This window comes from Eucalyptus grandis, chromosome 1 (assembly GCF_016545825.1).
Source record: "Eucalyptus grandis isolate ANBG69807.140 chromosome 1, ASM1654582v1, whole genome shotgun sequence".
Taxonomy (NCBI): domain Eukaryota; kingdom Viridiplantae; phylum Streptophyta; class Magnoliopsida; order Myrtales; family Myrtaceae; genus Eucalyptus; species Eucalyptus grandis.
The window spans coordinates 4,505,432-4,521,194 of record NC_052612.1 but is presented as its reverse complement, the minus strand read 5'-3'; the positions used below and the strand labels follow the sequence as shown (position 1 = coordinate 4,521,194).

Here is a 15,763-nt window from a genome sequence, read left to right as displayed (position 1 = left end):
GCGAGCAATTATAATATACATATATATATATGGCAGCTTCTGGTGAGCTATAGTATACTATATGGAATATTGCGGCAGCTTCTGGTGAGCTATAGTATACTATATTGAATACATGGCAGCTTCTGGTGAGCTAAGATCGTTTTATCAGCTTGTGAGAGCAACGATCCATATATCAGCTTGTGCGAGCTATCATCTATGTATATATCAGCTTGTGCGAGCTACCATCTATATCAGCTTGTGAGAGCATTGCATCCATTTCAGCTTGTGTGAGCCGTGAATGTATTGATGGATGAATAGATGGTATGGTTTAATAGATGGTATGAATTGATAGATATGTGGATCGTATGATATCAATTGGATTGATTGAATTGATAGACCGATGGGTATGTCGGTAGTTTCAGCTTGTGCGAGCATTACTTGAATATGAAATGTACTGACGTGCAGGAAATGGACTGAGGAGAGGTAAGTCCTCTATCCTATTTGTGTGGCTAGAGTGCCCTGAAGCGTATTTTCTTCCTAATTGAGTTTTAGATGGTAGGACTCGTTGAGACGTAGTCTCATCCCGGTTGTGGGATAATATTTCGAGTCCCTAGATGACGGTCGTGGAGGACCAGGAAGTCTTGGAGTTCGGAAGGTGGAGGCTGAAGAATCGGCGAACGTGTCGACAAGTTGGTCATAGGACGGTTCCCTAATTGTTGAGCCTGTCTATTTTGTAAACAATCCAGTGTTGTATATAAACCTATGTGTTTATAAGAAAGCTTGTTTGGTTGTGATTGATTGCTTGCTTTTCTATCCCAAGTTAAATGTTGTCGGGGATTTGTTTCGCTTCCGCATGCATAATAAAATTGAATGGGTCGGCGACGTGTCCTGGGAAGTCGCATTTGTATCGACCAGAGTGGGATGTACACGCGCTCGGAGGATCGGGGCGTGACACCTGTGAAGAGCAGAGATTTCAATGTCGCTTTCCTTCTTTGTTCCTCGTCACTTTTTGGAGTTTTTATGGAAGTAATTCTAAAACCACCCTTAGCAGCTGGGTTACGTGGATGAAAATTCTGCTTAAAGTCACACTGAACGGGGAAGATAAAAAGGGATAGAAAGAAATGGTATGCGTGCAATTTTCTATGCAATTCAATCCGACTTTAATATTATGAGATTTATGCCCATATCAACAGATTTCATTATTGAAAATCCTAGCCTAGGCTGAATAATGTTTAAGCTTCGTACAGACTCGCAAATCCTATCAATCAATTTTCATAAAAGAACTGCCCATAAACTTAAGAAAATGACCAAAACAGCCCTTGAATCGATAAATTAACTCATTTGCCCTCTCGCACTTTAACCAAAATGCCCCTGAACGATGTTACTTATATGTCAGAAACACGAAATGCCAGTCATCATTAAAATGTTTTTTTGTTTTTTTTCTAGAAAATTCGATTTCTTTATTAAAAAAAATGCAGAGACGGCCTGTGTATCAAAAAACTGTCAACGACATAACACAATAGACAAAAGTTGAAAAACCATTAGTGTTAGTATTCCTCTTACTGACGGAAAGAGATGCATATCCTACCTATTATAAGAGCTGGGACCATCTTTCAGAAGGCTGGTTGCTTGGCAAATACAAAGTCAATTCCCTCCATTTCTCCTTGCAGGCTAGGCTAGCTGATGAGATTTTCACCTAGTCATTTTCTTGCAAGCTATAGCATTTGTGTAGCTTAGCAAGCCAGATGCAGAAATAGTCATGCAAGTCCAAATAGAGTTATCAAGAGAGAGTCGCGAAACTCCAATCTGGCCTTTTTTCACCTTTAATTTTTCAAAATGTTCAAAGCATTTACTTATTTCATATAGAAACACTTCAAAACTCTAGCTGCCAAAGATTTATCCGTCACTGCCTGTGGAGGACGCTTTAAATGATTAAATTGCTGCAACCCCCAGATTTTTGTCAACAGACGGCTAATTCGATATAAGATACAAGTGACTGGATAACAGTAAACCTCTTTCATGTAGGAAATATTGGCATGACAGCAGGTGATACATAAATTGCACTACCTTACGGAACACGCATGGTAGTGGCGCATTGTCACGCTACGACACCCTCTCGTCCAACACAATTGATCATATATCCCACCTCTTTTTAACGCGGAACATCAAGAGTGATGAGTTAATGTCGTCCTGTGGCACTTGGAGCATGAACTGAACTTTCATCTTCATTGGCGCTGTCTTCGCTTTGCCAACTTCATCTCCAACCTACATCAAGAAGCTCTTTAAAGTGAAAGTTCATCGCTAACCCTAGGGAACTTATAAAAGTGATTTTCATGCGATAAGCACTTTAAATCAAGGGAAAAACAGTGTCACGGCAAACAAAAAATCCCTAACCTTATCTTACCAGGCACTAGGAATTAGGAAATAGTTTTCCTTTCATGCAGGAAATATTTAGGTACTTAATTGTGTGAATGCCAAGGCTATTCACATTCGACTAATCTAATATAACTACAGAAAGTAGATAGAGATGTGCCATTGAGCCCAGCAACTCTTAGGACCACAAGAGAAACTTCTTCACATTTTGGGTACTAGATTTGTTATTTCCCTAAGAGCTGACCCCACTAAGTGGGATAAGGCTTTACGTTGTTATAGTACTTTTACTCAAATCAATATAGCCTTGAGGCATCAATGTGGAAATGCGCTCATGTATAGCACTTACCCAAAGAGATGCCCAACCTACGCGGACCTCCGAATCGTACCCGGCCTTAAACTTGAAATCCTTGCCATAAGTATGCTTGTAGACTGCACTCCAGTAATCGCTATCGAAATTGTACAGGTAGCTAAACATTGAACAGATAATATTAATCACAACATGTCCCTCCATTGGAAAAATTAAGCTGATATGAAGTATTGAAATAAATTAAAAAAGAGCACAGATAAGAGTACGGAGTTTACTGACATAGTAAAATTAGGTCACAAAACAAAATGAATGAACATAGCTTAAGTAATGGAGAACCTGTTATGATCTCCAGCAAAAGACCAGCAAGTAAAAGTGAATTGATGTTTAATACCACCTCACTGCCTCTGTTTAGAGAACTTCATACTCTAAATGAATATTCATCATCAAGAAGTGTATGCCAGTTTGGGTAATCGATGACAAAAGCATTGCTTCAAAGGCAGATTTTAATACCTATCATGACACCTAACATGTCCAAAGACTAATCATGGCTAACGAAATTGACCATGAGTCTGTGACAGTGTTTTTTCTTGTCATTGAAGAATTTGTACATGAGCCAAACAGAGAAGTCAAGTGAGGAACTCTGGATCAAAAATGAAAATCTACCTAATCATTTTTAGGTCATGGTCACAACACCAGTTGCTCCATCAGCAAAAAGTAAATAATATATCTGATGGGCCATAAGCAACATCTACTGCCAAACACATCATTGAAGTGCTAGATCTTATAATCAGACTAAGTCACTAATTGGTGTGATCAAAAAGGCATGATGAAGTATTCTAACCTCAACTTGCTAGAAGGACTAAATCTACGCTTGAGCGCAACTGAGAGAGCATTCGAAGGCAGAGAAATGGTTGGGATAAACGACAGCTCCTCATCCTGCAGTTAACATAATGCTCTCCATGTTAGGGCATGGAATATGTTCACACAGAATGAAATGAAACCATATTGAGCAGTAAATCCCTAGACTAGGAGAAAAGAAGTGCCCAATAAAAGAAAAAAGGAAGCCCCACAAGTTCAAAATACACAAAAGCCAACAGGAACCACCTTAAAAGCATATCTTAGTTTCAGTTCTTCCTCAGCATATTGGGCACTGCACACTCCATTCCAGATTTGACTTTTAAGAATCCCATTTATTGACAACGTTCTCTTCACTTCCTCCTCTTCTCTTTCTTCCAGTGAGACTTCACCAAGAGGGAACTTTAGCGTCGCCCTTGGCTATAAATAAGGATAGCAAGTCAACACAAGAATGGTTAGACAGTGATAAAATACATGATCACAAATAGTTCAGCATAAGGATTTGAAAATGTCATGGAGAAAAATCTTTAACAATAATGCCTACCCAGCATGAAACTTTTAATCTTCTCACAACTTGGATGTTATTTTATAAATTGAAAAGATTGTGGCTCGGGACATACGCATTTCCGAAGTGCATGAGAAGTGGAAAGAAAATCCAAGAAGAAAATTGCAGATGCTTGGTAGAACAGTGCATAAACTAGATCTCATGAGCATCCTTTCAAACTGAATTGACGCTTTTTCGCCCATTGTTTGGCACCTGTACCCTTCTGTTCTTTCTAGTGTTCAAGTCAAGTCGACATATTAACCGACATAGTAGCCTCAGAAGCATATGGACAATGGTTAAATATTTCATTTACAGCAAATAGGCGGCACCAGGAGGACACAACTCGTTGTTATAAACCAGAGGTTACATAAGCACAGATAAAAGATACTTCAACAACTTTGCAAAGGGATCTACTAACCAATCCCACAGTAGGTACGGGAGACGACAGCTCGAGCGCATAACCGGGCTCGGCAAGGTCCGCAACCAGCGACATAACTCCTTGTTGTGCCTGATGAAGCAGAATACTCAGCACAAGGTAATCAATGGCCACAAACCGCAAGCTCAGCAAAGAAGGCAGCAATTCAAGACCAACACGCATTTACCGAAACACAAGCTCACATAAGCAACACATTACCATATACCCTCCATCCGATGAACAGCAATCGATCTCAAAGTTCGCATTTTTTCAAAAAAAAAAAAGTCCAGAATTTCCCAATCAATCGAATCGGAGTGGAATCGAGGGGGGGGGACCTTGACATCGTGCTCGGCCTTGAGGTGCAGCCTCGGGCCGACGTCGAAGGCCGACTGGAGGAGCGCGCTCTGCTCCTCGACGTCGTAGTGGAGGGAGAGGTGCTTGGAGACGAAGGACAGCCGGGGCTCCGCGACCTCGCCCTTCCGGTCGTTGCGGAAGGAGAGCTTGAGCTTGGCGAGGCCGTCGAGGAGCTTGCACGAGACCTTGTGGAGGAAGACGGAGCTGTCGCTGTCGTACTCGGAGGTGACCCGCAGGGCCGGCCGCTTCGGGAACGAGAAGAGGATCCGCGGCTGCGGCGGCGGCGGCGGCGGCGGCTGCTGCACCGGGCCGGGGGCGGCGGCGGAGGCGGCGGCGAGTACGGCGGGAGGAGGAGGCTAGGGATCGGAGGAGGGGGCGGCGAGGAGGACGGGTCGGCCATCGGTGTCTAGAGAGAGAGAGAGAGAGTGAGTTCGGCTGACTCGAGTTCGGTGTGTGTACAGCCTTTTTTTTTAACTTTTTTTTTTTTTTTTAATTTTGAGCGGAAAATGGATTTGATTTTGGATGGTTGTGCGGGAGGGGGGCTTCAAATTTTGGGGATCGATTTATGTCTCTGCTGGAAAAGGGCTGTTTCTTCTAAGATTTTTTTTTTTTTTTTTTAGATGTAATTCTTTTATTTATTTTCCAAAATTTCTTGCCTCTTATTTAAAGGAAAGCACAACCTTTTGAAACAATTCAAATCTACAATAAGAAAAGGAAAGAAAAAGATTTTAGTTTGTTGGTTCTGATTATATGGATTTCATGATTGTCCGACATTTTATGCACTTTCTATTTACTTTTGAAATCTTGCCCTTGAACACGAAGGCCTTGGGCGAGGCCGTCGGGGCCTTGCTGACTTTGGGTGACCACTAGCAAGGGTCCTCATGGCCTTGCCCGCTGTCGGCAAGGCATCGACGCCGTCACCTAAGACCTTCACAACAAGAGCAAGGCGGCAAGGGCCCTCACCAATTACCAGCGAGGCCCTAATAGCCTCGCCTAAGGCCTTTATGACTAAGGGCAAGGCGACTCTCGCCTACATTAGGCGAGGATTTTGTAGCAGACGAGGGTTGTGGCAACTCTCACCGAGCCTAAAGAAAAAAAGCAAAAAAAAAAAAAATTTGTAAAAATAATAAAAATATTAGATAATATTTTCCAACGACCACATTAGCTTTTCGAATGGGATAAATCGAAAGTGGCACTCAAGTGAGCAAAAAGAAAGTTCAAATGAACGTCATAGGAAAAATATTAACACTTGTATTGTTTTTACCCCATATTTACTCTAAACTATTCATATGCCATATGTACCATCTGTCAAGATTTTGTCAATGAGAACCATTAAAAATTTGCACACATGAACACTAGAAAGTAAATGTTATTGACATAAGTGAAGTAAAAACGACTTTGTTTTGACTAAAGAAAATCTAATAGAACTTTGATAGAGGGAAAATACGTCACATGAGTACACATTTGAAGTTTTTTATATCATAAAAAAATTTCAGATAAATATGCCATCATGGATAAAATTAGAAATTTTTGGTGCCTTTTTTCCTTTTTTTAATAACCCAAACAAGCTTCTAATTTTAACGCTCCTCACGAGCCCAAAAAGATTTGAGAGCAAAAGTAACATCTATTTTTCTTTCTAATACAAATCCAGAAAAGCTTCTTTTTGACCCGAACAAGCTTCTAATTTTGACGTTATTCATGCGCCAAAAAAGATTTCAGAACAAAAATATAGAAAGTAGATGGGATTAAAATAGAAGAGAATTAAAAAGGAAAATAGAGAGTAAAACATTGGCCCATGCAGGTCTCGAACCTGCGACCTTCGCGTTATTAGCACGACGCTCTAACCAGCTGAGCTAATAGGCCGCTATGACATTCTGTTCGGGAATACGATATAGATTATTAATGAAAGTTAAATTCCAACATTTTAGCAATGGCTGTACATGTCATGTTACGACCATAGCGGACTTGGTAATAATGCGTGGATCATATCATTTAATGAGTGAGCTTAATTTGAGATAATTCACTTGCCGAAGCAGTAATTACTCATAGAAACCACAAAATTACCTTAATTAGTTGCATAACAAATGTATAACAAGAAAATCCAATTATAATGCATTGAAAATTTTAATTTAGCTGTTCTATTTCAAATCATATTCATAATCATAGCTATATTGCCGCTTAGGTAAAAGGTATAAATATTCGAAATATAGAACACCCTTTGCATTTCATCTCTCTTCTGTAATGGGTACATGCTTCTGTTTCTCCCCCTTCGCCCGCTTGCGAAGTTGGTTTGTTCTCAAGAAGTCCCGCGTATCGCTTATGCTTATATATATAAAACTACACCTTCAAAATGACATTGTGTTTTGGGTCCTTTCGTTTCTATTCTAACGAAATTTCAAGACTTCGTGACAGATTCAATTATGTATTTCCCCTTTTGTTCTTTCGTGTTGTCTCGTGCCAGAAAGAGAGAACATCATGCCATGGATTAAAAGGATTTCCTGGACATCCATCCACAATTCAGCAGTCTTCTTCCCGAGCATGTGCTTATCGTTGGCTAATTTACAATGAATGGAATTCAAAAGGAGGAGTCAAAGCTCAGCAGATCGACCCTCCTTTGTCAGCATCCCGCCCCTATGTCTAAGATCGATTGTAAATGCATAACGCAACGATTTGGTGAAATTAGCTCATGATCGCTTCCGACTTTTCAAAAGCAGAAGTTACTTACTCGATACACTGCCTCAATTAATGCCATCCGTGTATGTGATGGAGCTAAGACAAAGAAACTTTTGAGAGAAGCAACATCGAGTGGCTATATTGCGTGGCATCAATGGCAAATCAGTAAGCAGCCGTCCTATGTGATGCTCACCTTGACATCTTATTGTCGACCGGCATCGCGTGCGGAATACTTCCAAGAATCATGCTCACTAGTTAGTAACCATCTCAGAGATCTTGCCCACGGCCAAATCCATCAGTTCCACTGGTGACTACATAACTTGAGAAATAACTTATCCACTTTAAGGTTGAAGAATCCTCTCAAGACACTTAAGGTTGGCAGTCATACTCCACCTGCTGAACAAGTTGAAAGCACTGTGCAACTAAGCATATGTTCAATCAAATCTCTAGATTATCCAACCAAACATTGAGATTAAAAATGTGCAATCTTTCTCAGTCATGCTCAAACTGTAAAATTGCAGTTAGACCCATGAAATGTCAATGATTGCTTAGCCCTCGTTATAGAAGTCACAATTCTATCATTGCACATTTTATATAAATTTCTGAGAAGCCAGTTGGGAGAACAGGCAGAGTGATATTTTTCATGGACAGACCATGCACAGAAACGAAAAAGCATGCCATATGAAATGCCTCATCTCCAAAATTATCCTCTTTAGGCCTTTCGATAAAGTTAGTCGAGATCAAAAAAATTGCAGGTGGAAATCGACATGGCAAACCGCCTTCTTATCAGTTCGTCCTCCTCAGTTCGTAGCTCCTTCTAATAGCACGCCAAAATGCAGGTATTGCGATGTCATCAGACACCTCCTTGAACGACGGGAGATAGTTCACATCTACGATTACATGATCCCGAGTTTCATCCTGAACCTGAAATTCAACAGCCCAGCAACAGATGATGAATATGAAAAGTCGGAAAACTCTCAAAGTTCAGTTTATCAAAATGCCGACTACGTTAAACACGTGAAAGGGTTAACCGGCAAGGTATTCTGCCAGTTCCTCAGTACTCTTCATTTACCTTCACTACCTCAGTACTCTTCATTTACCTTCACTATAACATTCAGTCCACCAGAATAAAAGCTAAAAGAGTTTGTCCCACACTCTTTTACTTTTGTTGATATATAGTTCTTTTACTAAGTATATAATTCATAACAAAGTTGCCCTCATTATCTGAAGAACCAACTCTTAACCACTTGAATAAGCATGATTATTTTATTCAAAACACTAATGTAATGTATCTGTGAAAAGTAAAATAAGTACGTGGCCTCAACGGGAGCTGACTAAGCAGGTTGTTGTACTATCCGCGATTCCACTATCGGGCTTCTTTAAGTTCGATATAAAAATGCAATTCTGGTTATCCTAAGACATGGCAAATCTTCATTAGAGGCTGGAGAAGAACAGATGTCAAGTTTTATTCATGATAAGATGTTGGTCTTAGTGAGGATCCACCAACCTTAGTATCATTTTAAAGTCACATAAAATCGTAGCAGCTTAACAGTTCATTTCTCTCCTCTAGAAGTATAATAATGCATACTCTCATCTCCATCAAATTAGGGACTTTTGAATTCATAATATTTGAGATTTCACAAAATGATACAAAAAGTTACTTACGACAACATCAAAACCAAAGACGGTCAGGCCAAGCCTTTTGGAAAGCCAGTTTGCAGCATCATTGACCAGATCAATATTGAGAGATGCAGCAGAAGTCTTGGCAATAGAGCCATCATCTCCACCAGACTGAGAGTTCGTGGCAGTGGGCAGAGATTTCAAACTGCAAAAGAAAATCTTCTGTCAAAAGCTAATATCAATTATTTCTAAAGATGCCTCTGTATACGTGAACGATTGTACATGCCCTGTATGTATATATATATATATTAGTCAAAGATTAATTCCAACAAAAGAAAGATGCAAGAATGACCTGTCAAAGAGTAGAGGTTGTTGTCCGTTTCTTCCAGGTAATTTCATCAGCGTATCACCATTTGGGATAGATGTTTTAACAGCATGGAAAAATTTATCTCCCAGGACATAAAATTTATACAAGGTAGAAGAATGATCAACGTACTCCTGTTATATGAGGGATCATCAAAACCAATTACCAATAACAAAGATCAAGATATCTTAACAAATTCAATGCAACCCCCACACTAAAAGTTTTGACTGTGAAGCAGCATCAAAGGACAAAAGACGCTAACCATGAGCTGGAACTGGCAGAGCTCAGCAAACAATCCTCTGGTTGTCTTGCTCTCAATATTCTAATTTTCTCGAAACTTAGAGATAAAATTGTATGCAAATACAAAGGACGAATTATCCTGAGCCCATCGTACTTTAAACTCTTTCCTGAATAAGACTGATATACAAACATATTCCAGAAAACTACTAATCCCACACCAACAGATGTTCATATTGCAGTTTTCCCAAATTATATTTTTAGCAATAAAAAGAGAGTCCAAGATTGGATCTCAAGATCATCCAATTTGTAAGTAATATTACTACAACATGCACAACTAAACTAACTAGGGCTACAGAAACAGGTTAAAGCAACAACAGATTTGCCACACAAATTGTTCATGAAGTTACCTGAATGATTGCTGGAACTGGAACTTTCAGATCTTTGAAATCCTCCACCTTGAAAACAATTGCCTGGTACATGGTTCAGGAAGAATCATCATACATTCACAAGCTAGAAATTCACCGCTATAAAGTGATGATAATCTTGCACATAACGCATGATGCACCATTTTACGCTAAAGGAAGGTACATAAAACTAGTTTACTGTAGTAGCAAAAAGACAAGTTGAATTCATCAGCCACTTCCTACACTAATGGGTCAGCTAGTTATGCTGACAGTGGGACCATCTTTGTGAACAGCAGATTTAAGAGAGGTGTTACTACACAAGGATGTGGAGACACTAGTAAGGAGGGCCACCAAAATACATACAAGGATGTGCGAGAAGACATTAAGGACATATATGGAGTATGTAGAACTTAATAGGATCTATTGAAGATCGATTGCAATGACATAATAGGATTCATCTTGCTAACCCCACTTAGTAGGATAAGGCTTTTTTCATTGCTGCCGTTCATATAGTAAGATATAGAGTTATCCGATACCTTGCTGCTGGGAGAAACTTCAAGGAGAAATTATCTCTCATGGTCCAAAATATTTTCTCCCATCTTCCCTCTCACAAGTCCTTTTCTTTGTTCTCCTTTCATTCTCCACTGAGCCCCCTCTTTTACTTTCTTAGCTGGTGTTGGAGGTGGGTGATGGACTAACCTACTTTGCATTCTAGTATTTGTCTATCCTTCAAATTGGAAGAATGAATTCACCAAAAAGAAACAACAAAAACCTCAGTTTAATGGACCACTCTGCCAATAAACAGCCAAAGCAGAGAGTGCTTGTGGAGCATATTCGCATTGCAATGTCCCGTCAAAAGAAGGTAAAGATTGAAAAAAAGAAAAAAAGAGAAGCATCTTACAAACATGGATTTCCAGAATATAAAGTCATCTTATTTTGTTTAATAAAGTTTACTTAAAACTGTTCAAAGAAACATCAAGCAATAAGTAGCGCAAATAGAATAGAGTAGGAACAACAGAAATAGGATAGCTACTCTAGCACTACAATAGCACTACAACTTCACTTGAAACGAAGGTGAAGTTGAAGTTGCATAATTAAGGACAAATAAGAAATGAATATCAGTACCATACTATGCGCATCAGCTACTCCACAGGCAACTTGTGGCTTTACTATGAAGGAGGAGATAGCTTTGCTTCTGAAAGTCTTGTTATTAATTCAGGCTCATTGAAAGTATCAACCTGCACACATATAAACTTCAGATCAATCTGGAGCTGATCTCTACAAAGAAGGGCCTGTTTGTTAAAAATTATTTCTGCTCCCCGGAACAACTATTTCTGTTCTTTTGTTCCAAGGAACGGAAAAAGAATAAAAACGTGTTTGGTAAAAAATTTTGTTCCTGGGAAAATAGATTTGGAACAGAAACAAGAAATAGAAAGAAGTAACTTCTCGTTCCTGGAAACAAATTTTTCTTTTCTCTTCTTTTTTTCTTCTATTTTCTTCTCCCCTCTTCTTCTCTTTCCTTTCCTTCTTCTTCCTTTTGGCCGGTCACTCACCTTGGCCATGGCTAGCGACTAGCCGACGAGAGCCGGCAACCTCGCCTGAGCGTTGTTGGCCCCTAGCGACGCCGAGCCATGGCGAGGCTCAGCCTCGCCAGGCCAGGGCAAGGTCAAGCCTTGCCGATGGCCTAGTGAGGCTTCGGCGAGCTTGCCGGACCTCGCCTAGCCGATCGCCGGCCACCGCGACCGGCCACAAAGGAGGAAGAAGGAAAGAAGAGAAAAAAAGAAAGAAGAAAAAAAGGAAACATATAAAAACATTAAAAAATTAAAAGAAACAACAAAATTATACAATTCTACCAAATGTATTTATTTCCGGGAATAAAATTTCTGTAGAGTTACCAAGTGCATTCTTATACTCAGAATTTGTTCCCGGGAACAAAATCGTTAACAAATGCGCTCTTAAAGTACCTAAAATTGAAATTTTAATCTACAATACTCATGGACGCAATTTAAGGAAGAATTGTCCGAAAAAGAGATCACCAGGTCGTGTCAACAATATAGTCTTGCCAAAAACAGGCACCACCAACAAATAACCTTGAGATGATGGGGACCCCTGATTTTACAACTGTCCTTCATGCTCAGATCCCGTAGTCCACATAGTAAGTTTTGAATCTCCAGTCGATCCAATACAGGGTAAACTTTATCAAATGGATCAATGACACAACACTGTGGATTATGCTCCAAGTACCTACCAAGGAAAAAGCTTGATTAACAACACGGAATAACCTTTCATTTCTCTAACACCACAGAGTTCCGCTGGTCATTTTGTCTCGAGTTGTCTAGTTCGCTAACAATTAGAACAGAAAAGCTAAGATGTGCAAGAACAGCATTCCTTGTATGAGATTTTAGTGCTCGGTAAACCATATGCCAGCAAAGCACCTACTGACGAAGCTCATTTGCATTATGAGTTAATTAACAGTATCTTCCACTTGATAAGCTAAGCATATTTAAATAAATGTAGATCATTCTAATTGAAAGTCAGCACGATCAAGTGAGGAAAAAAATTAAACAACTGATAAATATTAATGGCAGCAGTTTATACAATGAGAAAAAACATATATATGCAAATTGCCAATGGCAGTAGAAATTACCTTTTCAGTTCTTGCATGCCTTCACTAAATGTAACTCTTTCAGTTAGTTCTGAGGAGCTGTTAAAGTTGAAGGATACTATTTCGTCAGTAGCTTTATGAAGAACCAAGTCGATTCCTTTTAATTGAGAAGCTAGTGGGAGTTTGAAGATGAGAGGCACAAAACACAGGCCATTTTGAGTAGGACGCATTGGGAATGCCCCTCTCTGCAACAGTTACAAAACCATCTTTGTAAAAGTTACCCCAAAGTAAGGAGATTTCAGCATAAGGATGAGCAGCAGAATAGAATCAATAGACATATGACAGCACCATTAGAAGCACTTTCAGCCGTTTCGGATTATAATAAGAATTGGAGTTTCTTTTTCTATTTCTTTCATGAGTTTCAAAAAGCAAATGAAGATGCTTGAGAACCAAGGCTCTTCAAGGCCAAGTAACATATGGAGAATCAAACATTCCGTGAGGTATTACACCCTAGAAATAGTATCCTACTCCATGATTTACTCTTTTGATAAACATAATGTCATGGCTGGTGTAAGATTTCTATGCAGCACCTAGAATTTCTTTTATTAATGATTCTAACTTACCTCCACCATTGGTGCTCACCTTAGCAAAGTTTTCTTCACGTGATGGCTTCATGATGTAACCAACTTTCAGGACATCATTCCCACCTTCCTTCAATGTGCATTAAGAACAAGAAATACCATCACATTAATTAGGAATGCACTTAAAGTGACAAGAAGATATGAAGAGCTATCATATTATGAAATGGGCAGAGTAGCAATAAACTACCTTTTTAACTAAGTTGCATATAGTCAAAGGGAGTTCTCCAAGCATGTCAATGTGCAAGCCCCAATCCTCACACTTACTGCCGCTATTGAGTTCTGTATTGGAAAACTATTAGCAGTTTAGACAAAAAGAACAATAACAATATTAGCTAGCTAACAACCTGACCAAACTGAATCAGCATATTTGCCAGTATTGAATATGTGTGTGTAGGTAAAAAGGATGGATAGTCTTATAAGATCGAATATCTTTTTTAGTTTTAATTGATTAATAGCAACTCATGCAACACAAACATGCATGCCAGAAAGAAAACCAGCACCCATGTTCTGATACATGTATGTAAAAATGTGTGTCTATACATTTAGAAACAAATTAGCAAGCAGTTGCTAAAGTCATTTATTTACGAAAAGGATGCTTCCAGTATTCACTAGTACTCTCATATATTCATTCTACATGCCTTAGTTTTATGGCCACCACCAAAGAACTACTAAGTTAGGTAACAAGCATTTCAAACTTTAGAAGGTTGCCAAGAAGGAAAATGAGATCGAGATCTAGATGGCGTTACTTTGATAAGAGAGATCTACAAAATACTGTGAAGCATGCCATCCACTTCTTACATCATGCATGACATGATTTTTGTGCTGTCAACCAAAGTTTTATGTCCTTTGCCTAACTCCACTTGTCTCCCATGACATACAGAAAAGCTAGCAAGAAAGCAAATATCATGCCACTTACTGACAACAGTGGTCAACCAACTGCAGCTTCTCAATCTAACGCAGGCTTCCTTCTTAGTCTCAGAGACTACGTACAGAATATGCCCTTCAGTTTCCCCCCAAGCTTCACGAATATCATGTGTGGCTTCATCTATGGAGAAAGGATTGAAGCTAAAGTAATTGAAGGAGTATGTTGTTGCCAGCTTTTTCAAAAGACCCACCTACACTACATCGAGCAGACAAAACTGTTAATAGTATAACCAAACTAGAGTTGATGCACAAACATTAAAGATGTAAACAGTGCAGGCAGAGCATCAACTTTCAACCTTACACAATGGGTATGCAAAGACAAGCGCAGACAAAGAGAAAATAGCTCCATAATCGAGACAAGGAACACACAAGAAGTAAAGCTAAAGGTAGCAGAAGTTAACATTTCAGCCCTAAATTGCTTGGTGGAATTAATTTCCATGCACTTCCAACATGCACATTCCCAGATGCAACGCAATGATCAAAATCAGATTACTCTGTAAGCTACATGAAATTCCATTTGAAAACCGAGATTCACACCAGGTGCATTCAGAACTTTAGCATGCAAAGGCATTTCTTTCTATGAAAAACGAAAATATCAAGGCCAAAAGAAAAAGATTAGCTTTCCAACTTTAATTTTCCCAATTAGTTTCTTGGATCTTGAAATCAAACGGGCACAACAAAAACTACCTTCTCAGCCGACGCATCGTCCTCGTTCAAGATTCCCTGCGAAGATCAAACGAAAAGCTCAATACCAGCAAAACCCACGATCAGAATTCAAAGACAAGGGAAGACGAGGAGGAGGTCCCTCCGCAGTCTTCCATCTAAAAAGCAGAGAACAACGCATGGCAGCTCGATAACCAGACACGGCAAAGACAAGCGAGCCAAAGCAGTCAAATTTTCAAAAAACACTTCGCAATTCTCCAATTCAAGCACGACCCAAGTCAGAAACGGGGACGACGATGAGGCCGAAACGGGGAGAACTGCATGGGCATGCGAGATGCCGAATCCAAGACCAATGCACACGCAAATGGCGGGACAAGAAGAGGGGAGAGAGAAACGAACCGTGGGGATCCGAGAGTGGCGAAGCCTGCGGAGAAGAGGGTCGGCGTCCGGTTGCAGCGAGCAGCCATCTCCGATCGCGGCCGACAGCACCGACTCGTCGAGGATCACTCCTCTCACTGCCTTCGCCATTCTCTCCCTCTCTCTCTCTCTCTCTCTGTGGGCAGAATACGTTTTGCTTTGTGCGCACTGAGGGTGACGGAGGTTGAAGAAGGAAAGGGGAAGCTGAAGTGCGATGTCGGGAATCAGACTCTATTATATAGATTAAAAATTTGTAACTTTATTGTGAACATTTAATATTAATATCGACTTTATTATAAAAAACCAATATATGTACTCTGTTATAAGTTAAAATACGTGCTTCGTTATAAATTACACGTTAACTTGTACTCCGTTTCACGTAAAT

The 15,763-nt window shown here is 39.8% G+C and overlaps 2 protein-coding genes and 1 non-coding gene across 3 annotated transcripts; all 3 read right to left on the bottom strand.

Moving 5' to 3' along the window:
• Positions 1-1,775: 1,775 nt before the first annotated feature.
• Positions 1,776-7,579, bottom strand: LOC104455418 (outer envelope pore protein 37, chloroplastic). Its single transcript, XM_039311339.1, has 7 exons — positions 7,553-7,579; positions 4,809-5,183; positions 4,477-4,566; positions 3,764-3,934; positions 3,501-3,595; positions 2,699-2,819; positions 1,776-2,244 (listed from the first exon to the last, which is right to left on the bottom strand). Exons 1-7 carry the CDS (start codon positions 7,577-7,579, stop codon positions 2,113-2,115), a joined length of 1,011 nt encoding a protein of 336 aa, XP_039167273.1. The 3' UTR covers positions 1,776-2,112.
• TRNAI-AAU lies at positions 6,617-6,690 on the bottom strand. Its single transcript has one exon. It is a non-coding gene; the product is annotated as a tRNA-Ile (tRNA).
• Positions 7,580-8,055: 476 nt separating the features above from the next.
• On the bottom strand, positions 8,056-15,571 carry LOC104431085 (inositol 1,3,4-trisphosphate 5/6-kinase 4-like). The gene is given in 13 exon segments (XM_039301453.1): positions 8,056-8,424; positions 9,166-9,325; positions 9,473-9,618; positions 10,132-10,194; positions 11,254-11,303; positions 11,306-11,366; positions 12,219-12,372; positions 12,776-12,978; positions 13,376-13,444; positions 13,562-13,653; positions 14,291-14,489; positions 14,986-15,021; positions 15,361-15,571. Coding segments are annotated over 13 exon segments (1,500 nt in total). The 5' UTR covers positions 15,490-15,571; the 3' UTR covers positions 8,056-8,286.
• Positions 15,572-15,763: the final 192 nt, after the last annotated feature.